General features: G+C 38.6%; 1 protein-coding gene across 7 annotated transcripts in view; it reads right to left on the bottom strand.

Moving 5' to 3' along the window:
- The window catches only part of brsk2b (BR serine/threonine kinase 2b), a 144,055-nt gene that overhangs the window by 39,110 nt on the left and 77,145 nt on the right, over positions 1 to 27,800 (bottom strand). For all 7 annotated transcript variants that reach the window (XM_056259054.1, XM_056259055.1, XM_056259056.1 and 4 more), the window contains exons 3-4: positions 3,746 to 3,831; positions 2,165 to 2,305 (exon numbers count right to left, since the gene is read on the bottom strand). In XM_056259054.1, the coding sequence (XP_056115029.1) occupies positions 2,165 to 2,305; positions 3,746 to 3,831 (227 nt within the window). The remainder of the gene's footprint in view (positions 1 to 2,164; positions 2,306 to 3,745; positions 3,832 to 27,800) is intronic.

Genomic DNA, 27,800 nt, shown 5'->3' with positions numbered 1-27,800 from the left:
TTGTAGGTCTATCAAATTGAGAGCAGAGGCATTTTCTTTCCTGGTTTGGTTGAAACACGCCCCATAATCATAGCCACCCAATGGAGCAGTATCAGACTCATATTCTGACTAGAATCTGAGTATGACGACACCGGCTACAGTCCACACTTAAGAGCACTTTAATATGCAGACCAACAACTATGGTCATAAAAACAAGCAGTTAATCTTGGAACTATAGTTCTTCAATTTCTTTTTATAGTTTGGACTGGAGTTTAGCAGCTCACACTGCTGATGCATGTAGCTACTAGTAGCATTACTCATGAAATGCAGAAAAAAGATATCAATATTTCCATACAACACTGGCAACTGCTTTACATTACACAGGATCAGGCCCAGTTAACTTAGACAAGAGTTAACTTGGCTCAACTCTTTTCTTTTTCCTCTCTGACGACCTTGTGTAGCTGACAGCACTTGCATCATGTAAAAGACTGATGAATTTGACAGACTTGATTCAGACTTTAGTCTTTCTGTCTGTCCTCACAATAGGGCCAGGAAGCCATAATTTTATCCCTGTGAATGCAATGATAGCAGAAGGCTATCAACACCGAACATAATCTGTGTGGAGGTTTCAAACCCCAGAGAGGAAAATGGCTGTGAACGAGCAGAGGAGAGAACGAGTGATGCCTCCCTGCTATGCTGTTTATTCAATGCTTTCCATCACCTATCGAGAAAGGCCTTCAAACCATCCATCAGCTAGTTGAGTTGTGCTGGAAGCATGAGGCATTCTTCATTAGGCTGTGCGCCTGCTGAAGCGCATGGTAAACAGATGCAAATATTGTGCTAATGGCTGCCCCTTCAGTGCATTAGTATATTAGCATATGAAGAGGATATGGTCGTGAGAATTCTAACAGAATCATTATTAGCATTAGCGATAGCTCTTAAAGCTGTAAAAAGTTCGATGAAAGTACATTTAAGACTACAGTCGAAATCACAGGCTGTCGTCCAACTGTCAAGTTTGTCACAGTTCCTGATGTATAATTTATGAAGTTCTGTAGTTGTACTTGGTTAGTTTGACAGGTTCAAACTTTGAAAAATGTTAATTTACACAATTTGTAAGTATAATTTGAGAATCCACACTTTATTTTCCCAACACAATGCAAGATTGTATCCTAAAGTGACTAAATAAAATCTTGATGGATGGTTATCATTTAGGATTTCTATATAATAATCAATGTGAAGTAGGCTATAAATTATTTTAGATTTTTTAAGAATTTTCTGTGTTATGAAGTGTTAATTTCTCTATATTGCAACACTTTTTGCCTTTTTTCTAAGAAAAAGTCTTATTCTACCATGATCTATTAGCAAGACAAATTCAAACATGGATACTTTACTTTTTCAAAAACTAAATTCGTTTTTAAATACCTCTGAAAAGATTCTTCTTTTATTTGGGTTTTTGGGGTCAGTCACCTCATTACCACAACACACTTGGATAAAAACTACGCTGGGGTGAAGATGAGGGACTTGTTTCTTAGTAGTTTAACTTAAAATTGTTTGAAAATCTCAGGAACTGTGCAAGAAGGCAAAAACCTTTATTATTTTCCAGTTTTTGTACGGCTAATTGAAACCCTCTTGGCTCTATAGTCAGAAAAAAACTGAGAGAAAGCATACAGAGAAAATGTGAGCATATTTTTCATTTATATCTCAAAGATGTGGAGAGAAAAGGCTTAAGGATACACTCAGTGATAAAAACTCTACTTTTCTGCAGTTGCACTAGAGGGGAGCCATTAATCTTTGACCTGGAAAGTGTGTGTGTGTGAGTGTGAGTGTACGTGTGTGGCTAGAAACTTTTGCAAATGTGCAAAATAGTAATATCTCAATATGATGATATTTAGTATTCATAACAATGCTTTGCAATGACTGAAAAATGCTTCACTTGAGGTGGCTTTCACCATACATAATAAATGAGACAGCAGCAATAAAACAGGTCAGACAACAACAGCTTGTGGCTATACATGATATATGAAAACAAACAAAAAATGTTAGCGGCTACAAAACCAACATGTTTGACTTTCTTGATCCAACATAATGAGAGTGTGCCAAGCATTGAATGCTCAAAATAAAGGATTTTGATGCCCTGTAAAACAAACTGAGATTTGTACACAGCAATGAAGTCCAGAGCTCTTACCATATAGAGTGACTGTGGCAGAAGTCCAGCGCAGAGATGATCTGTCTGAAGAACTTCCTGGCCTCTTTGGGTGTTAACCTGCCCTTCTTTACCAGGTAGTCAAAGAGCTCTCCACCTGACACATGCTCTAGAACCAAATATCTGTGGAAAACAAGCAGGAGATAAGAAATCCTGATACACAGCAGCTATGAAACTCCCAGGACAGATCTACTAGCATGCCAATATACAGTATGCACTACTTTTTTAAAAGTTAAAAGAGTATCTTATTCTCACAAAGGCTCCATTTATTTCATTAAAATATAGTCCAAAATGTAATATTGTGAAATATCATTACAACTTAGATTTTCTATTTTAAAATACAGTATTTTAAAATGTAACTAATTCCTGTGAATTTTCAGCATCATTACTCAAGTTTTCAGTGTCACATGATCCTTCAGACATCATACTAATACTGATTTGGTGATCAAGAAACATTTATTATTATCAATGTTGAAAATAGTGATTGGTGGCACAATATGGCTGCTGTCGCATCATCCATGATTCCCCCCTCCATATGTAAAACAAAATGTTGATATTTTGATGTATAAAAGTAAAGAATTATAGTTGTGCTGCGTAACAGTTTTTTGGAAACTGTGATACTGAATATACAGTTCAAAAGAACAGTATTTATTTGGAATAGTTATTTTCTGTAACAATGTAAAATACTTTATTGTAACATTTGATCAATTTAATGCATCCTTGCTAAATAATAGAAATAAAAAATACTGACCCCAAACTTTTGAACGGTTGTGTACAGAGGAGGGGGTCCACTGAGACCACTATAGTGAAAATGCTACTATTTAAATAATAATAATAATAACCAAATTTTCCATTACAAACTATATTATCAACACACCAATTTGAGTAAAAGCCAAATTGAATAATTAAATTATTTGATTAGCAACTTTTTACACCTTCACAACATAATGTTTAAAATTCTGTTCACCTTAAGTGACCTTTAAATGAAAAAAAAGCCCAACATTTTCAATATAGTCTCAGACTGTATTGCATTTGAGTGAATGTGTACATGTTTGCGAAATATCTTCCTGCAATCGTCCTGTCTGATGGGCAAACACATTTATGTCATACTCATGCATTCATGTATTCATGAGATACATGCAGACTCCCATTCACATTTGAACACACATACAAACACACTCACTGACACGGCAGACGCCTGATTTATTAGTCGATTAAAGGATTTTCTCATGCGATTACCTGTCAGCGTTATTTAAATTAAGGACGGATTCATACTTGATTTGTGTGTGTAAAAATGTTCATAGGCAAATACTTTACGAGTGTGCGGGCCATACATCTGTGTCATCTGAATATTAAGAAAACAAATTCCTCAGCTGCATCTATGGTGGCTCCTTTATCAATTATTGAAAACTACATTAAGCCCAGCCACTGGAGCGCGAGCACATATCCAGGGATATCAGAGCCTCTGCTCTTCCGTACAGATACAGAGTTTACCAGGCACTGATACACACTCAGCTCATACATTGCATGGTGCATGGATAAACAAAAGTGGTGTATACTCACAAATATTTCTTATTTTCGTAGACATCGTGCAACTTCAAAACATGTGGGTGTTCTATGAGCTTCAGAATAGCTATTTCTCTCTCTACCTGTAGAGACACAGAGATCAAAAACGATTAGTTTTATACACAGTAGCATGAGGTTAGAGTGAAACAAGAGAAAGGAGACATTTACAATAACAACCTTTGGTTAGTCTGTGCTAGCAGAATGATGTTGTATGGTATTATCTTGCCTAGCCATGCCTAATTAGCATCCCACCACTTTCATTAAGTGGTTAACCCATTAATCACACTTTGGCAAGAAAATAAACAAGAAGACAATCGCTATAGAAATACACCAGTCCAAGTGCCTCATTACAAGATGCCTATGATGAAGAGTTCGGATGAATTATAAGCGGACAAGACTCTAATTGCATTAGTCTTTAGAAAGGGATACAGTAGCATGATAAGGTGAAGCATCATCATAGTTGTCATGAACATTCCCACATTATATTGAGAGGGGCATACAGTCGTTCACCAAAGTGTCAAAGTGTTGTTTTAGGGAGCGTACACTCTTGCCGCTGCAGGAAAATCCATCTCTTGTTGCTTTGAGGGAGCACCAGAAATAATTAGACTTCATTATCAGTGGTAATATGGGAACAGCTAATATGGATAATCCCACACTAATGAAAGTTACATTGCAGAATTCGACACTGCATGAAGTCTCCCATCACACACCTGCTCAGAGACTAACCTTGTACAGTGTCTAAGTGAACCACAATCCCATTACATTTAATCAGCTTTCTTTTGTACTAAGCCGAGGTGTTATAAACAGAATTATGAAAGACGTTATGGTCAGGATAGATGGATGCAAAGAATCAGAATGAGTCTTTTTGTAGTAAATAATCATGTACTTTTCCAGGCTACACAGTCGCTGTTCAGGTAAATAACACACCCTGTCTTGCCTTCTTCATGTTAAAAGTTTACAGTGCTAGTCCAATTTCCAATTCACACCTCTATTTCTTCCTTTATTTTTACTATTTTCCACATTTATGAAAAGATTTGGTCATGCTTTAGTTTAGGGAACACATATTCACTATTAACTACAACTTTTGCCTCAAAGTCCTAATTACTGCTTATTAATAGTTAGTAAGGTAGTTGTTAAGTTTAGGTATGGGGTAGGATTAAGAGATGTAGAATAGGGTCATGCAGAATAAGGTATTAATACAGTATGTGCTTTATAAGTGCTAATAAACAGCCAATATGCTAGTAATATGCATGCTAATAAGCAACTAGGTAATGTAAATTGGTCCCCAAACTAAAGTATTGCCGAAGATTTAACCAACTACATTTTACACCAAATATGCACCTGAAATACATTTTAATAATATTGAAGGAGGTCCCATGTGGACACTTGTTAATGTTTTGTTTTCTTCACAAATTGTTTACATTAGTCCATTACAAATAAAATATTTAAAAATGCAATGAAATAAAATCCGTGTTACTTTATTATAGTTTTTATTTATAGTTTGAATATTTGTATTTTTATATATTTAATTTTCATTTTAGTTAGTTCTAGCTTGTGCATTTCTGTCATTTTTATTAGTTAAGATGTACAGCATATGATGATATGTTTGTATTATTTATTTATTCCAGTTTTAGTTATTTCAGTACATCAAATGAAAATATTTTATTTCATTTAACATTTATTTTATTTCACGTAACAAAAATGTATGCTTTTTTTTTTAATGGTTTTAGTTTCAGTTGCAGTTAACTCTAAAAACCATCCTGGCTGGGATAGGCTCCAGTATTCCCACAACGCTACACAGGACAAACGCTTTAGAGAATGGATGGATGGATGTAATATAAAATCATATGTTTTAAGAAATCCACAGGCACAGTTTATTTCTCTGCTATACTTAATTCAAGCCTTCAGGGCAACGTAAGATCATGAGAAACATAAACCAAGTCAAGTGACACCAGACTTTTGACTGGTAGGGTACATAAACACCATCAAAACAATCTGATACGATTACAGACGGGGTTATATTCAAAAGCACAGACTGGCATGTGAAAGCAAACACAGACACACAGATCTTTCTTTGGGCTCCATCACCCTGATACACACACTATCTCTCTAACCATGAGGCTTTAGCCTTTCTTCCCCACATCTCTTATGTCACTCCAAAACCAGAACACGGCCGTCCCAAGTAAAGAAAGAGAGAGAGAGAGATGTCAATTTATCACCATCAAAGCCCCAGTTCTTCAAAGGTCTTTCACCTGGACTTCTGCAAAAGAGCAAGAAAAACTAAATAAATAATGAAATATTTCCTTCTTTAATCTACATCATGGTCTCACTGACTGCCTTATATATAAATCCCTGTCATGGCAACCCTGTCTCAACACTTCTCTTTCATTTTCACGTTCTCTCTTTTACGTGTTTTTTTTCTTTAGCAGATGGCTTTGAGCTCTGCTATCATGAACTAGGCCTACACACAGAGAGAGACAGACCTTCTCCCTGATCTATCACAGAACATGGTCTTTCTCATTGGGTTTACACAATCACTGTAATCATTCAGGGGCAGGATGCTTGTTTCTGCTCCTGGCAGAGACTTTGATTATTCCCTGTGCTATCACAGCTAGTCTCACCTGCATTATGTGTCCATGCCAATTTGGAATGAACAAACTGCTTATGAAGCATCTTCTCTGCCGAGACCCTCAACTAATGTGTGCTCGAATCGAGCGCAAAGGCGAAAAATGCTTAATGATCACTTATAATTAAACGGAACAGACTCTGTAGAATCAGGTGAAATATACTCTTCCAATATTAGCCCTTTGAATAACAGGACCTCTTCTAAGTAAGCGATAAACCCCAAAAATAAGGAACAATGACAGAACAGGTTGGGTAAGTTGCGAACACACACACATTCTTTTTTCTACAAGGACTTTTCATTGACTTCTACTGCTTTTGAATGAGCTAAGATATTTTCAATCCCCAAACCCTTTCAAATCCTTTCTGAATTTTTACATGATCATTCTTCAGAAGAAGATATTGTGAGGAACTGTTTTTGCCCATACAACAAAAAGTTATGGGCCCACCATTTATTTTAGTATTATTTATAAGGTAAGGGTAGTTAGTTATTGTCCAATAACAACATTGGACCCCACTGTCTTTCACTGCATGGACAAAAAAGCAGACTTTTTTAAAATTTATTTGTATATCCTCTTTTGCTGAGGAAAGGAAGTCATACAGTTTTGGAACGATATGAATGTGAGTAAATGATGGGAGAATTGTGACCTATCCCTTTAAGAAACTATTTATACGTTCATTAAGCATTAAGCCTATTTTCTAATCAGTGTAGGTTGTTTCAGGTTTTACTACAATCGTGGAGACATTTGGCCATCACAATGCAGGCAAAGTGTGACCCACGTGCGCACACACGCAAGCAAGCATGCAGGCTCACACACACATCCATCTGTGGCAGGTGAAAAGCTGTGCTGGCACAGACAGGAGGAGGGAAATCCAAACACACAACATTTACCTGCATGTCAGATCTCTGCCAAACAGCACTTGTGATCACAGGATAATGGAGACTTCATCTTATCAACAAGCCCCAGTAATCCTGTCTGAATCCAGATGAGTTAAATCCAACTCTAATACAGAGTTAACACTTACAGCAAGTCAAATAAACAAATACAGCGGCAACACACCGGGTATTTGTTATGATTTTAATGATCCAATAAAAATACACACACACACTCATCTGATTATGCGGACGGATAGGAGGCGAGCAGTGATCTGCATCATTCCTCATTATAAAAGAGGAGGCCGGTTCACCTCAGTGCCCTTTTTCATTGAGTTTCCATGTTTAACAATTAGCACCACTGTAATAGCATCTTTCTTGCCAACAAAAGTGATTATCAAGTGATTAATTTCCCTGGAGAGAAAGATTTCAGTTTGCGTATGACATAAAATTACAAGGTTAAACGGCCACAAGTCAGAGACATTAATGGCATTGATGTATTTGGTTTCAATTGATAACACGGAAGGCTTTAGACAAGAAAGAGATTTCATTTCTTGACTGGCTTTGAGCAGAGAAGGAAAAATGAATGACTAATCCCGGATATTGAAAGAGCAAATGGAAGAGAACAAGAAATGTGTTAAAGTGTGTGTGTGTGTGTGTGTGTGTTAGAAAGGCTTGCAGAGTACCTTTTTTTCTTTTGCAATTCAGATTTAATTAAGAACATTGCAATTTAAATCAGCATATTGAACAGTGTATAATTCAACACGCCCTAAACAAACAACTTTCAACCTCTGCCTTTGTTAATGGATTTAACATCATTTATTATGCTCAATTATTGTGTGATTTCAGGTTGCAGATGGTGTGTTGATGCATGTTAATAAAACTGCACTTGTGGGGATGGTCACACAACACACAGCAAATGAATGAAGGCAGACCGAGCTCATGTTCTAACAGCTGGGACTGGGACTGGGACACAACTCCCATGTATTGGAGAGCAATCAGATTTTACCCAATAACAGCACATTTAACAACACAGCTGTCTGTTTGTGGTGGTTAAAAGATTTGGTTATGTGCTACGTGTGTCTTTATAGGTGTTTGAAACAATGGGTTTTAATGGCTATTAGCAAAATTGCGTGTGTGTAAAGAACTCATGGAGGAGGTGTTTGTCTCGAGAGTATGTGGGTTTTGACTGTTCTGTCCAAACTCTCCAGTGCCCACTAGCCGGGCAGCCCTGGCACACACACACGCTCACGCACACGCACACACACACACACGCGCGCACACACACACGTTTGGGTTTCCATGTTTTATGGGGACATTCCATAGACGTAATGGTTTTTATACTGTACAAACTGTATATTATATCCCCCTACACTAACCCTACCCCTAAACCTATCACAATTTTTTTTTTTTTTACATTTTCAAAAAATGTCATTTTGTATGATTTATAAGCTTGTTTCCTCATGGGGACCAAAAAATCTCAAACTCAAAATTTTCTGGTATTACTATTGTGGGGACATTTTGTCACACACAGACACACATTGGGTTTTCATTTTTTGATGGGGACTTTCCAGACATAGGCCTGGTTCACAAACAGGGCTTAGATTAAAATAAAAAACATTATTGGTGTGCATCTTGAGACAAAACAATGGCACTGACATATTTTAAGATATGTTCAGTTTTTCAGTTAAAATCGCTCAAACATGCATTTTAGTCTGGGACTATCTTAAAGGGATAGTTTACCCAAAAATTAAAATTACCCCATGATTTACTCACCCTCCATTCTAGGTGTATATGACTTTAGTATTTCAGACGAATACAATCTGAGTTATATTAACAAATGTCCTGGCTCTTCCAAGCTTTATGATGTAATTTTATATTTTTATATACTTTTATATTCATCCATATTATTAGTTTTTTTCTTTGTTTCAGGGTTTTTCAGAACAGAACATCACGCAAAGAACTTGCAGCGTTCATTTCTTCCCGACGTCCATTTTCAAATAAACAGCTCCTGTTTCACGCGTTGATTTGCGTCATTTTCCGTTCCACTTCTCGCATGTGTTTCCGTGACAAAAACGTGGTTTGGGGACCGGATAGAGTCGTTGGGTGACAGAGTTGTTGACAGCTTGTGTAGTGTGTGACCCCCTGTTACAGACCATTTACCTATAGTGTAGAGTGAACACCACAACGACTTACAAGTCAAGTAGTATTAACAGCACAGCAATCTGCTGACGTTTAAAGTCATGTAGTCTAAACTAGGCATACACCTTGTCTGTGAAAGCGGGGGATAGTGATTTTTAAACTGTACAAATCTCCTGCCCCTAAACACAACCCTCACAGAAAACATTCAGCATTTTTACATTTTCAAAAAACATCATTTAGTATGATTTATAAGCTGTTTTCCACTAGTTTGCAGTGACAAAGCAACTGGAAGTCATTAATTGTAAATGAGATTTGATGATTTATAGCAACATGAGTGACTAGGTGATGAAGCCAATGAGCAGAGATTTATGATATATCGGCAGGCATATTGGTTTTGGCCGATCTTGACTATTTAACGTTATCTCTATTTGTTCAATAAGTTAAAAGTGTGATTTAAAGGGATTGTTCACCCATGAGTTTCTTGAACTCACCCATGAGTTCCATAAGTTTATTTCTTCCGTTACACACAAAGGTTATTCTCAAGAATGTTGGTAACCAGGCAGTAGCCACTGAATTCTATAGTATTTTTTGTTCCTACTATGGAAAAAAATTTGAATCATTGGCTACCACCAACTGTTTGATAACCGATATTATTTCAAATATCTTCTTTTGTGTAAGAAACTCATACAGGTTTGGAACCACTTGAGGGTGAGTAAATAATGAAAAAAATCATAATTTTTGGGTGAACTACCCCTTTAAGCTGAAAAATTATAGCCAAATGATCATGGGACCCAAATAAGGTCATATAAAATTAGTTTTAACAAATAAACGCAATTCCCTCATTTAAAGAAAGTAGAGTTCTGAACTTTTCAAGTGAGCATTTAAAATCACATCAAATAAATTAACTTAATCCATTTAACTTTAATAAAAATGCTGTAAGATTAAAAGAAATTTCATTATTTAAAGCTCTGGATTTTTTAGCAGTCTAACAAAATTCAGACAGACAGATAGACAAAATGTCCATATTGGTGCATCCCTACAAAATGAGCAGCAACAAGATGCTACTGCCATTGTAAATGTAGATAGTGATGCCCCACCTGAAACATATGGATACAGCAGTCATGTTGGAACACCTATAATCAGCCAAGAGCACAGAGACTAGCTGACCTCGAGGGTTTAATCGTTGTCAGCGTGCGCGCGACTTAACACGAGGCACGCCGTCACCTCTCCTTCTGGCAGTTCCCTGATTTATTTATCATTGATGCCTTTTTTTCCTCCAATCCATCTTAATTCCTCAAGCACACTCACAACACACCAACTTCCCAATTAAAGGAATGGAAGAGTAGCAGATGAAATAAACCATTAAAAAAAAAAAAAGAAAAGCGGAAGGAAAGCACTCAAATCGCGTTTCTTTAATAAAGATGGAGGTTGTTCTGTAGCTGTGTTCCTCCTGGGAGCTGCTGTGGCTTTGTAACTAATTAACTCAAACACATGTGGAAACAGACACTTGAGCACGAGGGGGGAGGAGGGGGTTAAAGCAGCAGACCTTAACGTCTCACTGAAGGCTTAGACGAGGAGCGCTGGGAGGCATATCATGGCTTAGCTAATACCTCCAGAGACACACCGTACAGGATATCGGTGGATATTAAACACAATTGCCATCCCTCGGTGATAGCCAATCCATCTACGCGACCAACCAGCAGCTGTGGCTCAAATCAGGTGTGAGTAGGTCTGAAAATGTCTGGATAGCAAATGAGTGAAAGCTCAGTGGGAAAGTAGGAAAAGAGAACAACAGGGAAAGAGGACAATGTACACAATTAAAGGTAGAATTTCTGTGCCACCAACAGAACCAAATTTCAAATATAATGATTATTTCCAACCCAGGCTCACTGGGGAGAAAAAAAAAGTGCCTGTGGTGACATTTCTGCAAAATGATGCTGGTTCTTGCACAATTCACAATACTTTCGAAGTGAAATGTCTCACTAACGAGTGATTCTTAGGGTTAGGATAAGTGTTAAAGTGTGTTTAGTTTTATCAGAAACAGATGAATGTGAATCTGGCAATGTTTCATTACGTTGGTTGTTCTACATATCACACAGCAGTTCGGAAATGAAATTTCCAAGTGACATTAAGGTTAATGCTCACGTTAATCACTTTTGAAAATAATGTACACTACCACCTGCACTAAAACCTGCCCTACACCAAATGTGAGATAAAAATGCACTAAAGCAAACATGCCATTTTAACTTGCTTCTACAAGTTTAAGCTCTTTTACCATGAGTCATGACTTATGTTTCATCGGACTCAAACCAAGGGCTCTGCATTGCAAGTGCAACGCTGTACCAGGTGAACTACTGGGCAGTTTAAAATGTCAAAAAAGCCATACAGACATACATTTGGAGCTGATTATGTGATACAAAAGTATAAATTAAAGGTTAATTTACAAATTGTGGTGGTCTTAATATATCATTGTGCAAGAAACCAAGCAAAAATGTGTCTTTTTAAATTGATAATGTGCATCTGTAATCATAATTTGTGTTAAAAGGAATACAAATTGTTGGTGTTTTACTGTCACTAGTGGTCATTTCAAAGGTTTCCTAAAACATTCAACCACTCAAGAAAGTAACCACATACATTCAGAATATGATTGGACAAAATTTAACAATTTAAAGGGTTAGTTCACCCAAAATGTAAAATTCTGTCATCATTTTCTCACCATCATGTTCCAAACCCATAAGACCTCTGAGAAATCTGAGAGCTTTCTGTACCTCCTTTGACAGTCTACGCAAATACCACTTTGACGAATCAAAAAGTTCATAAGGGATTGTAAAACTAATCCATGTGACTGGTTTAGTCCAAATTTTCTGAAGAGACACGATTTCTTTATTATGATGAACAGATTGAATTTAAACATTCATCAAAGCACACATCAGGTGTGGTAAACGGAACCTCCAGCATGTTCGCTTGACGTTCGGCTTGTGCGAGAACCAATGAGGTTCAGTCTTGTGTGTTACGCAGCACGTTTGAGCTCCTCCAAGAACTAATGAGGTTCACTCTCGTGTTGCGCAGCACGTTTTAGCTTCAGCAAGAACCAATGAGGTTCACCCTCGTGTTACGCAGCAGGTTTGAGCTCCTCCAAGAACCAATGAGGTTCACTCACGTGTTGCGCAGCACGTTTGAGCTTCAGCAAGAACCAATGAGGTTCACTCTCGTGTTACGCAGCAGGTTTGAGCTCCTCCAAGAACCAATGAGGTTCACTCTCGTGTTGCGCAGCACGTTTGAGCTTCAGCAAGAACCAATGAGGTTCACTCTCGTGTTGCGCAGCACGTTTGAGCTTCAGCAAGAACCAATGAGGTTAATTCTCGTGTTACGCAGCAGGTTTGAGCTCCTCCAAGAACCAATGAGGTTCACTCTCGTGTTGCGCAGCACGTTTGAGCTTCAGCAAGAACCAATGAGGTTCACTCTCGTGTTACGCAGCAGGTTTGAGCTCCTCCAAGAACCAATGAGGTTCAATCTCGTGTTGCGCAGCACGTTTGAGCTTCAGCAAGAACCAATGAGGTTCACTCTCGTGTTGCGCAGCACGTTTGAGCTTCAGCAAGAACCAATGAGGTTCACTCTCGTGTTACGCAGCAGGTTTGAGCTCCTCCAAGAACCAATGAGGTTCACTCTTGTGTTACGCAGCAGGTTTGAGCTCCTCCAAGAACCAATGAGGTTCACTCACGTGTTGCGCAGCACGTTTGAGCTTCAGCAAGAACCAATGAGGTTCACTCTCGTGTTGCGCAGCACGTTTTAGCTTTAGCAAGAACCAATGAGGTTCACTCTCGTGTTACGCAGCAGGTTTGAGCTCCTCCAAGAACCAATGAGGTTCACTCTCGTGTTACGCAGCAGGTTTGAGCTCCTCCAAGAACCAATGAGGTTCACTCTCGTGTTACGCAGCAGGTTTGAGCTCCTCCAAGAACCAATGAGGTTCACTCACGTGTTGCGCAGCACGTTTGAGCTTCAGCAAGAACCAATGAGGTTCACTCTCGTGTTACGCAGCAGGTTTGAGCTCCTCCAAGAACCAATGAGGTTCACTCACGTGTTGCGCAGCACGTTTTAGCTTCAGCAAGAACCAATGAGGTTCACTCTCGTGTTGCGCAGCACGTTTGAGCTTCAGCAAGAACCAATGAGGTTCACTCTCGTGTTACGCAGCAGGTTTGAGCTCCTCCAAGAACCAATGAGGTTCACTCACGTGTTGCGCAGCACGTTTTAGCTTCAGCAAGAACCAATGAGGTTCACTCTCGTGTTGCGCAGCACGTTTGAGCTTCAGCAAGAACCAATGAGGTTCACTCTCGTGTTACGCAGCAGGTTTGAGCTCCTCCAAGAACCAATGAGGTTCACTCTCGTGTTGCGCAGCACGTTTGAGCTTCAGCAAGAACCAATGAGGTTCACTCTCGTGTTGCGCAGCACGTTTGAGCTTCAGCAAGAACCAATGAGGTTCACTCTCGTGTTGCGCAGCACGTTTGAGCTTCAGCAAGAACCAATGAGGTTCACTCTCGTGTTACGCAGCAGGTTTGAGCTCCTCCAAGAACCAATGAGGTTCACTCTCGTGTTAGAGCAGCAGGTTTGAGCTCCTCCAAGAACCAATGAGGTTCACTCTCGTGTTGCGCAGCACGTTTGAGCTTCAGCAAGAACCAATGAGGTTCACTCTCGTGTTACGCAGCACGTTTGAGCTTCAGCAAGAACCAATGAGGTTCACTCTCGTGTTGCGCAGCACGTTTGAGCTTCAGCAAGAACCAATGAGGTTCACTCTCGTGTTGCGCAGCACGTTTGAGCTTCAGCAAGAACCAATGAGGTTCACTCTCGTGTTGCGCAGCACGTTTTAGCTTTAGCAAGAACCAATGAGGTTCACTCTCGTGTTGCGCAGCACGTTTGAGCTTCAGCAAGAACCAATGAGGTTCACTCTCGTGTTGCGCAGCACGTTTGAGCTTCAGCAAGAACCAATGAGGTTCACTCTCGTGTTACACAGCAGGTTTGAGCTCCTCCAAGAACCAATGAGGTTCACTCACGTGTTGCGCAGCACGTTTGAGCTTCAGCAAGAACCAATGAGGTTCACTCTCGTGTTGCGCAGCACGTTTTAGCTTTAGCAAGAACCAATGAGGTTCACTCTCGTGTTACGCAGCAGGTTTGAGCTCCTCCAAGAACCAATAAGGTTCACTCACGTGTTGCGCAGCACGTTTGAGCTTCAGCAAGAACCAATGAGGTTCACTCTCGTGTTACGCAGCAGGTTTGAGCTCCTCCAAGAACCAATGACGTTCACTCTCGTGTTGCGCAGCACGTTTTAGCTTTAGCAAGAACCAATGAGGTTCACTCTCGTGTTACGCAGCAGGTTTGAGCTCCTCCAAGAACCAATGAGGTTCACTCACGTGTTGCGCAGCACGTTTTAGCTTCAGCAAGAACCAATGAGGTTCACTCTCGTGTTGCGCAGCACGTTTGAGCTTCAGCAAGAACCAATGAGGTTCACTCTCGTGTTACGCAGCAGGTTTGAGCTCCTCCAAGAACCAATGAGGTTCACTCACGTGTTGCGCAGCACGTTTTAGCTTCAGCAAGAACCAATGAGGTTCACTCTCGTGTTGCGCAGCACGTTTGAGCTTCAGCAAGAACCAATGAGGTTCACTCTCGTGTTGCGCAGCACGTTTTAGCTTTAGCAAGAACCAATGAGGTTCACTCTCGTGTTACGCAGCAGGTTTGAGCTCCTCCAAGAACCAATGAGGTTCACTCACGTGTTGCGCAGCACGTTTGAGCTTCAGCAAGAACCAATGAGGTTCACTCTCGTGTTACGCAGCAGGTTTGAGCTCCTCCAAGAACCAATGAGGTTCACTCTCGTGTTACGCAGCAGGTTTGAGCTCCTCCAAGAACCAATGAGGTTCACTCACGTGTTGCGCAGCACGTTTGAGCTTCAGCAAGAACCAATGAGGTTCACTCTCGTGTTACGCAGCAGGTTTGAGCTCCTCCAAGAACCAATGAGGTTCACTCTCGTGTTACGCAGCAGGTTTGAGCTCCTCCAAGAACCAATGACGTTCACTCTCGTGTTGCGCAGCACGTTTTAGCTTTAGCAAGAACCAATGAGGTTCACTCTCGTGTTACGCAGCAGGTTTGAGCTCCTCCAAGAACCAATGAGGTTCACTCACGTGTTGCGCAGCACGTTTTAGCTTCAGCAAGAACCAATGAGGATCACTCTCGTGTTGCGCAGCACGTTTGAGCTTCAGCAAGAACCAATGAGGTTCACTCTCGTGTTACGCAGCAGGTTTGAGCTCCTCCAAGAACCAATGAGGTTCAATCTCGTGTTGCGCAGCACGTTTGAGCTTCAGCAAGAACCAATGAGGTTCACTCTCGTGTTGCGCAGCACGTTTGAGCTTCAGCAAGAACCAATGAGGTTCACTCTCGTGTTACGCAGCAGGTTTGAGCTCCTCCAAGAACCAATGAGGTTCAATCTCGTGTTGCGCAGCACGTTTGAGCTTCAGCAAGAACCAATGAGGTTCACTCTCGTGTTGCGCAGCACGTTTGAGCTTCAGCAAGAACCAATGAGGTTCACTCTCGTGTTGCGCAGCACGTTTGAGCTTCAGCAAGAACCAATGAGGTTCACTCTCGTGTTACGCAGCAGGTTTGAGCTCCTCCAAGAACCAATGAGGTTCACTCTCGTGTTACGCAGCAGGTTTGAGCTCCTCCAAGAACCAATGAGGTTCAATCTCGTGTTGCGCAGCACGTTTGAGCTTCAGCAAGAACCAATGAGGTTCACTCTCGTGTTGCGCAGCACGTTTGAGCTTCAGCAAGAACCAATGAGGTTCACTCTCGTGTTGCGCAGCACGTTTGAGCTTCAGCAAGAACCAATGAGGTTCACTCTCGTGTTGCGCAGCAGGTTTGATCTCCTCCAAGAACCAATGAGGTTCACTCTCGTGTTGCCCATTTTTATTTCTTTCACTTCTCAAAAATCTTAATTGCGGTAAAAATGTCAGAGCATAATAGAGCCTCTCTTATTAATACTATTCATAATATCGAGTCTCTTCAGAAAATTAGGAATAAACTGCTCAATTCATATAGATTAGCTTTACTTTAGTTTAAATATATAAAATAAATTGTCCCAGAGATCTTGATGTTAATGGTTTGGTAGTATGAAAGCAGACTTATAACAGTAAACACAAGCATGGATGTGCCACACACCTCATCCCATCATTCCAAACACTTGCAGTCTAAAGATGCACCTGAGTGACCCACTAAACCAGCAATGCTGACATCCAAGATATCTCAGCCACAGATTTCTGCCTCAAGTTTGAACAAGCAAAATGTTCCTGCGCGCAATCCTGTTGGTCTTGCTCTGTCCTCTCGTCTGGACCGAGTAGATAACCGCAGCTCTCCGCTCAGTACAAAGCCTCGTTCTGCTTCTTGACCCATGACACACATGCAATGTTTGGTCTCACAATGTTCTACTCCCTTAAAGCCACACATGAAGCACAAGTGTTAGAAATAAAACACAACTTGCTCTAAGGCCACATAAACAACAGAGTCTGAATATTTATGAGTGAAAGGTTGAATTCCACCCCTAAATTGCTTCAGGAAACACATTTTAGAGGCGTGTGATTAGCATGTCTGCTATCGAGAAATTGGATTTGGAAATAGAGTGCAGTGAGGCAGACTTTGGGATGATGGGCTGGAGGATCTATACGGGAAGGAACCGTCCGCTGGGTCCACCGAAGATGACTTCCTGACAGAGTTCTCGTGCATACGTCTGCAAGGGGAATTTCATAAGCCGTGGCTTTAGTTGAACTAAACAGCAAACATCACCACCATTCACATTCTGCTTGTTGTAATGTTGTTATTTCCCTTAAGTAAACTTTGCAAATGATATCTTACAGGCCAATGTCAAAACAAGAAACACTGCATGTCATGAATTCAAATTTATGCACGCACATTTGCATAGGAATATTGGGTGCTTTAAGAGCGTCTAGCCTCAATAAACAACTGCTTTGATGCCTTTTGACCTTCCAGAAATTAGTTGCCCTGGGCTCAGTGAGGAATAAATGTGAAAAACATTGATTTAAATACGAAAGGAATGTGTTTTAATTGATCAAAAACTTCTGTCCACAGAGGCTCTTCTTCGCAAACTCAAAAATACACTGGCTGCATCTCATTGTGCTGCTTTTAACCCTCCAGCTTTAGTTTATTTCTACACAAGAACATGTTAGGAAGAATGCAGCCATTTCCCAAGACAAAGAGTGATACGGTAAATCTGTTTAGTCCTCACTTTTTGTTTCTTTGGATATTGATGTATGAGATTATATATAGGGGGGTGGAAAACCTTCAATTGCGCACTGATGAGTGAAACAAGAAAAAGTGTGTATTCTTGCAGATATGGCAATGTTAAACCTGAGTACAGTTTTCTGGATATAGATTTATGACAGAAGCCATTATTTTCATCCTGCCGTGAGCGGGGACACACACGCTAAAAGACTCCTGTGCTCATAGAGAAAAGTCATTATGATCTATCTTTTGCATCACTCACTCATCCTGGAGAGGCAGCTTGATCTCACTCACCAATCACTACCACACATGCTGTATTTAAATCAATAGTTCAATGGCGCAGTACTAGTCACAGTTTTGCACTGTGTGGTGAAGTACAGATTTATTGTATGAAGGAAAAAGCTGCCCACTGACTCCATTCTGGCTCAGAGAATCTGCAGTGCTGAAGAAGTGCTTAAATATCCCATAAATCATTGCTTACCTGTGGTACAATATGTTGGAAACATACTCTATACTATACACCAGGGGAATAGCAGCCATTATAACTGGGGGGGATTGCATCACACCCCACTTTTCAGGCAAGAATCATTACGTTTTAAGAGCTTTGTTTTGCTTGGCTGCAGTGGGAAGGAAAAAATGTGCATAAATGCATAAAATGCTGCATAAAATGACGGTTTTAAGGCCAAGCGCAAGATTCTGCCACCCAGCTGCATCGACGGAAAGTCAAACAAGCCAGTGTTATTTACTATTATAATATTGAATAATATTTTTAATTAACTTTTATTTTTAAAATTGAGTAATTCTGTCATGTGCTATTGTCATTTATGATTGTCATCAATTTCTATTTATTTATTTTTATTTCAGTCTTAAATTTTTAGTAATTTTAGTACTTCAACCTATTTGATAATTTTTACTTTTGGTTTCATTTCCAATTTTAATTAAAATGTTTAATTATTTTCATATATTAATGAATAATTTCATCCTTTTATTTCAGCTTTATTTTAATTAACAAAAATATTTTGAATGGTTTCAGTTAACAGCACTGGTAACTTTGCGTTTCAGGAAATGAATTATTATTATATTATGGCATGTAATACATATTCATAAGCCAGGCTGATATGGTTTCACTTTTCAGATCATTCCTAAGTCCTAAGCATAGACCCCTTAAACTTTCCTTAAAACAGAGCGCTAATGGTAACCTTTCAAGAAAGGTCAGCAATCTGTTATTAGGCTATAAAACTAAAACCGTTTTTTATGTAGACAGGTGTGAAACCATTTTTTAAGTAGACAGATCTGCTAGTTAACGTCACGAAGACATCTTTCACCTTCACATCCTCTCAGGGCGTCTGTGCAATCATAATCATGGAACACAGGTGTCCACGTCAATTGATTTATCTGTCATTGTAGGCAGCAATGGACATGGACCACAGTTATAAATCTCACATAATGGACATTTTCTCTACTGCTCCTGTCTCAGTTCAGCCATAATGACTTTGGCAAGGAAGGAAAGAGGGTTAAAGGTCACTCCAGGGACCAAATGAAAAGGTAACGGCGTTCCTTTATCTTCTACTTCCTGATTCCGCAGGGCCTTCTCTGTTTGATCAAATAATCAGTCAAAGCTGATGCACCCAGTATCAGACGGAGGGCAATAGGATTGTGGAAAAACATGATTGTGAGCTAAAACATTAAACATGTTTCATATATTTGACATAAACAATGCACTTTTATCTATGCATTTTTAAACTTTCCCTTATATGCAGTTAACTCTTATAAGCAAAATATATACACTACCTTTCAAAAATCAGTAAGATGTTTTTTTTTTTAGAAAGAAATTAATACTTTTAATCAGCAAGGATGCATTTGATTGATCAAAAGTGATTTCCATTTCAAATAAATGCAGGGTTTTTTTTAGCTTTTTTATTCATCAAAGAATCCTGAAAAAAATAATTTATTACGGTTTCCATAAAAATATCAGGCAGCACAACTGTTTTCAACACTGATAAAAATAAGAAATGTTTCATGCATGATTTATGAAAGATCATGTGACAATAAAGACTACAAGAAAACAGTTAAATTGTAATAATATTTTGCAATATTACTGTTTATACTGTATTATTATTAAAAAAATGAAATAAATAAATGCAGTCTTGGTGAGCACAAGTGAAGAAAAAAATATATCCAACACCAAACTTGTGAACTGTCCTTAAAAGCTGGCTGATAATAAGAGAGGCTCTATTATGCGCTGACATTTTTACAGCAATTAAGATTTTAGAGAAGTGAAAGAAATGACAGTGGCTTATAGAGCGTTCAGTTCTTAACCTCAAAGAAAATCACCCTTAAGTAATCACCACCCACACAACTAATAGAAATGTTCACAAATAACATTATTACATCTACTGTATTACAAATACATTATTACATGGTCAAATATTTTTTTCTATAATTAAAACTTTATAACTGACAATTGAAAGTGGTCCCAGACAACACTGCATGGCATTTTCAATTTATTTATTTATTTGGTAAGTAACTTGATAAATCCCATCCTAAAAATTAAGTCCACAATAAAATTAAACTATGTTAGGTGTAATTTTTGAAAAAAATTCCAAAACTACTGCTGATTGGATATCATATGGATATCATGATCCATGACATATCATGTGCTGACTATCATAGGATGGACAAAACCAATGCTGTCTTTTCAATAGGAAGGAGTGAATATAAACACAAAAGGAGTGAATATATATATATATATATATATATATAACTATTAATATCACACTACTACTCTATCACAATTTTAACCCTGAAAAAGTTTCTTCAGGACAGGTGGATCGTTCCTGCAATGTGTGGTTTAAAAAATAAATAATGATCAATGAAAAGTAATCAACAACATGTAACGATTCCTCACTTCAGTATGATTGAAAGGCTCAATATAGATGAAAGCACCCAGAGCCTGAGATAGACAGCATATACATCACAAAAATGGCATAAATATACGTATAGAAATAAATCTTTCGTGAGTATGTCCTACTGAAAAAGATAAACTGTATATTAATTAGCCCATGTCTTATCACAAATTCAAATGATTCATCTTGAGTTTGATGAAAAACTGAATTTCAAACAATGATTAACATTGAGTCAACCCACATATCTTCATTGAAACATAAGTCTATTCAATGTTGAGGTGAATCAAATAAATTAGAGACCCAAGTGTAAATCCAATCTCCATCTGTTGCTGTAGCAAATGACCAGCTCTCAAACACTATTTTGAACAGCATGATGACTTTCACACTGTGCCAGAGCAACATCACTCAAGCTTGCACATACCATGCTGTGGATTGAACAAAATAACTATACAGTATATGTGGTTGGTAGCTCAAGCAAGAAGACCTCCAATGAAGTGCTGAGACTTGGGGTCAAAGTTGCAGCTTAATCATTTGAGAAGGAAGTGCACATGGAATAGAGGAAAGATCGAAATGTATACTTAAGTGTAGGAGTATTACTACACAAAAACAGTTCTTCAGAAAAAAAGGGAAAAAAAGAACATATGGATTTGGAACATCATGAGGATGACTTTTAATGACAAATTTAACATTATGTGTCATTATTTACTGCACCATCATGTCATTTCAAACCTGTATGACTTAGTTTCTTTTACTGAACACAAACAAATAAGTTTTTTTTAAAGAATTATGGTATTGAGATGTGTTACACAGAATAAAGAAAGTCATACAGGTTTGAAATGACATGAGGGTGAGTACAAATTATGACAAATTAAAATTTTGGGTGAACTATCCCTTTAATCTTGAAGGCTGAATTAAACATGAACAGTAATACAGCTACAAATACACTCAAATGTACTCAATATCATAAACTGAACTGCATGAATGTGGTTATTTTGGTCATTTATTCACAAGAATCTGAACACACAGATATGGAAGATTTTTCACACTCCATGTATTAAAGTGACATGCAAGAGAGGTATTGTTTGTAACTGAACATAGTTTAAGAGCTACTAACAATACAGTGCTCGTTTGGGTCATCAATAAACTCAAACCTTATAAAATCAGCTTGGCATCTTCAAAGAGTTATATATGCAAATTAGATGAAGATGCACCGGGCCAGAGGGAAGCGCGTGACAGCCATTTATTTTGTTTTGTGTCCCACTCTGTGCACGTGGTGAGAGAAACATCTCCCTCGCAAACACAACAATCTACCCGCAGAGCGCAGGAGAAGATGAATGATCCATAATCATTTAGAGGAGAAAAGAGAGGAACGTATAGAGAGAAAATGACACTGCTGTCATCAATGGTAGGATAACAAGATTAGGGTCAGCCATCATTCATCAGCCTTTCAATCTGCCTCTATTTCTGCCTTTGTGCTGGACTGCAAATTTCATCTTTTATTCCCTCCTTGCTATTTTCCCTTCCTGCATTTTCTCTATCATTACAAGAACAAAAGCTGGGCTGCTGTCTGCGTTATATAGGGAGCTACTCCTTTTATACGTTTCATTGTATATAAAATATATTTCATTTTGAAATAATTAGGGCTGTAAACATACATTTAGTTTAAAGAAAGTGGGGGGAGGGGGGATTTAAACAAAATGCACTATTTTGAACTACGTCATCTTAAAACATGGATACAGCAAATACTGATACACTATTGTTCAAAAGTTTGGAGTCTAAGATTGTTTAATGTTTTTGAAAGAAGTTTCTTATGCTCACCAAGGCTGCATTTATTGATAGCAGCATTTATTTTATTTACAAAAATACAGTAAAAACAGTAATATTATTCCAATTTACAATAATTGCCTTTTTTAAATATATTATCAAACGTACTGTATTCCTGTGATGGTAAAGCTGAATTTTCAGTGTCACATGATCCTTCAGAAATCATTCCAATAAGCTGATTGGTGCTCAAGAAACATTTCTTATCATCAGTTATGTGCCTCTTAATATTATTGTAGAAACAGTTATAATTGTTTTTTAGATTCTTTGATAATTGATGAATAGAAAATTCAAAAGAAAAGCATTTATTCGAAAAGTAAGTTTTGGTAACATTATACAGTAAATGTCTTTTTTGTCACTTTTGATCAATTGAAGGTGTCCTTGCTGAATAAAAGTGTTAATTTCTTCTTCTTTTTTTAAAGAAAAAAAAAAGAAAATTCTGGTAACACTTTATAATAACTGCACGCTATTAATCATTAGTTAATAATTAGTAAACAGTCAATTAATCATTTATAAAGCATTAATAGACATTAATAATCAGTTTATAAATACAGCTAAAAGCATATCTATATCATTTATCATTTCTAAATGAAGTATTGCATTATTTACAACCAATTATTTGTCAGTGGTTCATAAGATCACTTAGAATGTGTAGGTAAATGATAAATAAACTATTTAAATGTACATTCATACATCTTATTATTCAGACATATAGTAATAGTTAATAGTGTGTTAATAAATGCTTAATTAACATGTATTGCTACTGTAATTCATGGTTAATTCAGGTAGTTATAAACCATTTAGCAGTGGTCAGATAACTATTTTTGTGAGCTCATCTAAAGTGAGGACTTATGCCTTGTAAAGCATTTAAAAAGGAGATTTAAAGGCTCAGTTATCTTAACAGAAAAAGGAAACAAACACAACAGTGATACAGAACATAGAAATATTTAAGGTGGTGTATGAATGTACATTTAAATAGTAAATAAAGCATTTATAGATGCATTTATAAACTGCTTATTAAGGCCTATTAATGCTTTATAAATGATGAATTAACTGTTTATTAATGCTTAGAAAATGATTTATAGCGTGCAGTTATTATAAAGTGTTACCAAAATTCCAAACTTTTTGAACAATAACATTAAAAAAATCCTCAGAGCTCAAGCAAACATGAATTGTTTTCTGCTTTGAGATCTCTGCGCTGTGCCTCGTCACTGCCTTACTGCCTCAGTGATCACATCATTAAGACCTTCATCTATCTCTCTTTTCCTACACTAAAGTACCAGTGAATGCGGATTAAACAAACACCATCTTAAATCACCTCAGTGCAGCACCATTAGAGAGGCAGTGGTTCATTTGACTGAGAGATCATGGACGGAGCGAACACCGCGGGGGGCAGAACAGGATAAGTCATACCCAGATGTGGAGCTCTGTCTCTGCGTAGAGCGTCACAGTTCATCAGCTCTTCTGGAGCATCGGTGTGAAGAGCTGACTCCATATCTCACTCAGCAAAGCGTCAGCAACACACAAACACTAAAGTACATCAGGTCAGCAAGAGCTCAAACACAGCGCTCCAGATCAGGAGAGGTTAAAAAATAAAGTCTCGAATATAAAGACGTCCTGCTGGCCTGGGGACTAGTGAGGGACATTTGACAAAACAGTCTCTTGTCTATTCAAGCTAGCGCTGCACTGACACTGAACATTTTACATTTGTTGATCTTGTACATCATTGTTTATGCCTTGCAAATGTAAATGTTTGGTTTTATGTAATTCTACAGATTTGACACCAATGTTTTCTAACTGGCAAACATAGATGAGGGTTTGTCAAAATTACAAAAGTGATGACAGTCATACGGCATCAGTAAGAATGTATTGAAAAATACAAACCGAATCAGTAATGTATTGCCTCGTCCGCAGAAAATGTAATACATTTATAATATGTAATAATAATAACAATAATTTATCATTATATAGCATTTCAGTACCTCAAGATCGCTTTAAAAAGGAAACAACAAACACCAAGACAAATATGAAGTGAGAATCGGGGCAGAATTAGGAACCAGAAACATCAGAAAAAAGTGAGATAAACTAGTTGTAGAAGATTTGTCCAAAGTTGACAAAGACGATCTAAAGAAGGGGTGTCCAAACCACTGTCCAATCCAACCAATCAAGGTCTTACTAGGCATTAGGGGTGTCCCCGACTAAGGATTTTCATAGTCGAATCAGATTCGTCAGGTCCTGCCTATAGTCGACTAATAGTCGAATCATGTGTGGTGTTGGGGAGGGGGCGGGGCTTTAACATTTTAAAGCCGCGATGTACAGAACATCACACAAAGATAGAAGAAAATGTATAAAAACATTTTGGATCAATAAAACTAAGAAATAACATAAATAACTGCAGAAAGGCCACACTGCAGATAGGATTTGCATTTCACATGCAAATCAAATTAAATTGGCTGAATTGCCTGTACGAGCATGCTCTATAGGCCTACAGCGCAACATCGATGCACTGAAAAATAATCAACAATTAAGAACATAATATAGGCTACTTTTATAATAAATAAAAATACAAAACGAAATAAGTCAGAATCAAATCACAAGAAGCAGAACAAATGTGTGCAAAATGCCTAAAGTGCAGGGGAACAAATATTCAAAACACAAGTCACAAATAGTTAAATTAGATCACCCTGAGTGATCAATTAATAAAATAAAAATAAAGAAATTATTAAAATAACGAAAGTATGGCCAGGATTGTCAACTTTGTATTTTTAACTGCAGAAACAACAATAAACGCTAAACTAGAGCGGCAGTCTTTTTAGCTATAACGTGTTCACAGTATCCAAAAATCAAATTAGAACCGGCTGAAATGTTTTGAAATCACTTATCCATACCTGATCGAAAAAACTAAATCCAGTCTTTCACTCGGCCTGTGTCCTTTTGAGTCTTTTCAAATTGTGTGCGCGGATAAAATACATTCTAAAACGCTTAACGTGAAAAACGCTTAACGGCTTTGTCCTAAAACTGTTATATTAAAAGATCAAATTCTGTACACACCTTATATTAATAAAGCATACTATATAGCTTACAGAAAAGCAGATGAGCCCAGAATATGAACGCAACGCGTTTTATTATAACTTAGGCTACGTTAAGCATTTTCCTCCCATAGAAAACCGTTAAAGAAAAAGCTTTACGTGACTTTCAATAGGAGAAACGCGTTGCGTTCATATTCTGGGTTCATCTGCTTATCTGCACATAGAATGGTTTCTTAAGGTGTGTAGCCTACTGTGTACATACATTAAGCACGTAAAAGTGCCATTTAAGCGTTTTAAAAGCTTTTTTTCACGTTAAGCGTTTTAGAACGTCCCGAGGAAAACCAACCTGTTAACGTTGGCCGGCAGAAGTGCTTTCCTGATGCTAAATCCAGCCTTGGAGTATATCCTTTCTGATGGTGTGCATCTTTAGATTGTCTTATCCCAGACATTTTTAAAGATTTAAATCCCTGCCGACAAGACGCTCCTCTGTCGGTCACGGATATCGAAAGTGAAACTTAAATCTGTCACGGGGTGTTTGGATTTATTCACCCTGCGCGCACGCTAAAATATTTATTAAAAGCTTCTTTCTTTGCACATTTTTATCGACAGCATTATCATAATAGGCTTTATATTAACATATTGACAGAAAACCAGTAGTTCTATGTGAAATCAGACATTGAGCACACTCATATAGCCAAAATGACATAATCCTCGTTTAATAACACATCTGCGAAGATTCGACCGTGAGATTGGTAGTCGAATCAGGCTCCTCCTATCGAAGCATCGAATCTTCGACTATTCGGGGTCACCCCTACTAGGCATACTAGATTCTTCCATGCAGGCTTGTTGAGGCAAGTTGGAGCTATATTCTTCAGGATAGTGGCCCTCCAGGAGCAGGATTGGACATGCCTGATCTAAAGTATCCCTTTTTCTTCTTTTTTTTAAGTACTGAAAATGTTTGGTGCTGCTAGAGCTGCAGAAATCACACACTCCTCCTTTACAATACAGTTAAGTTAAATATATAGTTAAAGTTATTTTCCACTGTCACTGCGTAACATATAGTGTGTACACTGGCACTCATCCACAGCTTGAGTAATCTCTTCTCTGCAGGGGTGCAACATGTCCCTCCTTCTCCTCAGCAGCCAGTCTCCTGGGCAACACTGGGCTTGGTTTCAGAAATGTTAGCTTTCCCCTCGGGACCTGTCTGGATTCGACACCACACGCTGAGAGAAACTTTCACTCCCACCATCCCTAGGGCCATTTACCATTAACCACCCAAGACTTGATTAAACCAAAGAGTGATACCTTTCTGAAATGTTTACTGGGATCCACCCTGCAGTGTCAAGAGGCAGTCATTCATTAGGAGGGACTGATGTTTAATGCATGGTTTGTCATAAATAGTTTTGAGTGGCCTGCCTCAAGGGAAACTGAAAGATAAGCACACTATTTAGCATTTTATACAGCTTTTCCACAAAATGGCACCAGACTGGAGTGGAAACACAATGGAATAGGCTTTTCTAGTGTTTAAAGAGCTCTGTTTTTCATCAAATTAATTTATTTAAAAACATCACCTATGCGATATAATGAATGCGCACACATACCAACATCTTCCCCAGGAAGAAAATGGTTGCTGTGAGGCATCTGCGGCACATTCTCTGAGGTAAAGTAGGCCGAGGTCACCTCCTGACATAACCCTCATTAGTGTGACCGCAAAGTAAGTCAAAGAGCTTTTCTTTTCATGTCTGAAAATGTCAGAGACGACTTCATTAGTTCAGGAGGGGCCAGGCAGGGGCCGTGGAGTTCTCTGCGAGGAGCATGTTCTCAAATGCCAGGCTTCTGTTCTGTGCGTGCCACGACCTAACTCACAACGCCGCCTCTCCCTTGGAGTAGACATGAACACACACACACACACTAACAGACACTCTGGATACTGCACACACAAATAAAACCTGACGCGCTCACCCTGGGCTCTGCTTACACACATGCACGCTCTTAATTTTACTATGTCCCAGCAAGCACACACTGACAGGAAGTACCGAACCCCTGCTTTCAACATACAGACACACATGCTCTTCCACACACTGACAGCTGCACACCGGCTCCACGCTATGCAAATGCCAGACAACGAGAGGTTCGCTGGAGGCTGAGGAAAGAGAAGAAGAAAAACAACAACAGAATGACAGGTGACCTCCTGCCGACTGTCTAAAATTATGCTAATGAAGTCATTATTGTTTATTTATTCCTTCATGACTGTGGCAAAGATGAACTCCAGGGGGAACATTGCAGCCAATGACTGGGAGACTATTCAATGAGTCAAACTGAAATGAAGTCTAGTTAAAGCCAATGAATCAAGGTGGAATCATGGGATATTACACCATAGA

This window comes from Rhinichthys klamathensis, unplaced genomic scaffold, assembly GCF_029890125.1.
Source record: "Rhinichthys klamathensis goyatoka isolate OS25496 unplaced genomic scaffold, OSU_Roscu_1.1 h1tg000161l_1, whole genome shotgun sequence".
NCBI classification, from domain to species: domain Eukaryota; kingdom Metazoa; phylum Chordata; class Actinopteri; order Cypriniformes; family Leuciscidae; genus Rhinichthys; species Rhinichthys klamathensis.
The sequence above is the reverse complement of the archived record's forward strand: the minus strand, read 5'-3'. Positions and strand labels throughout refer to the sequence as shown.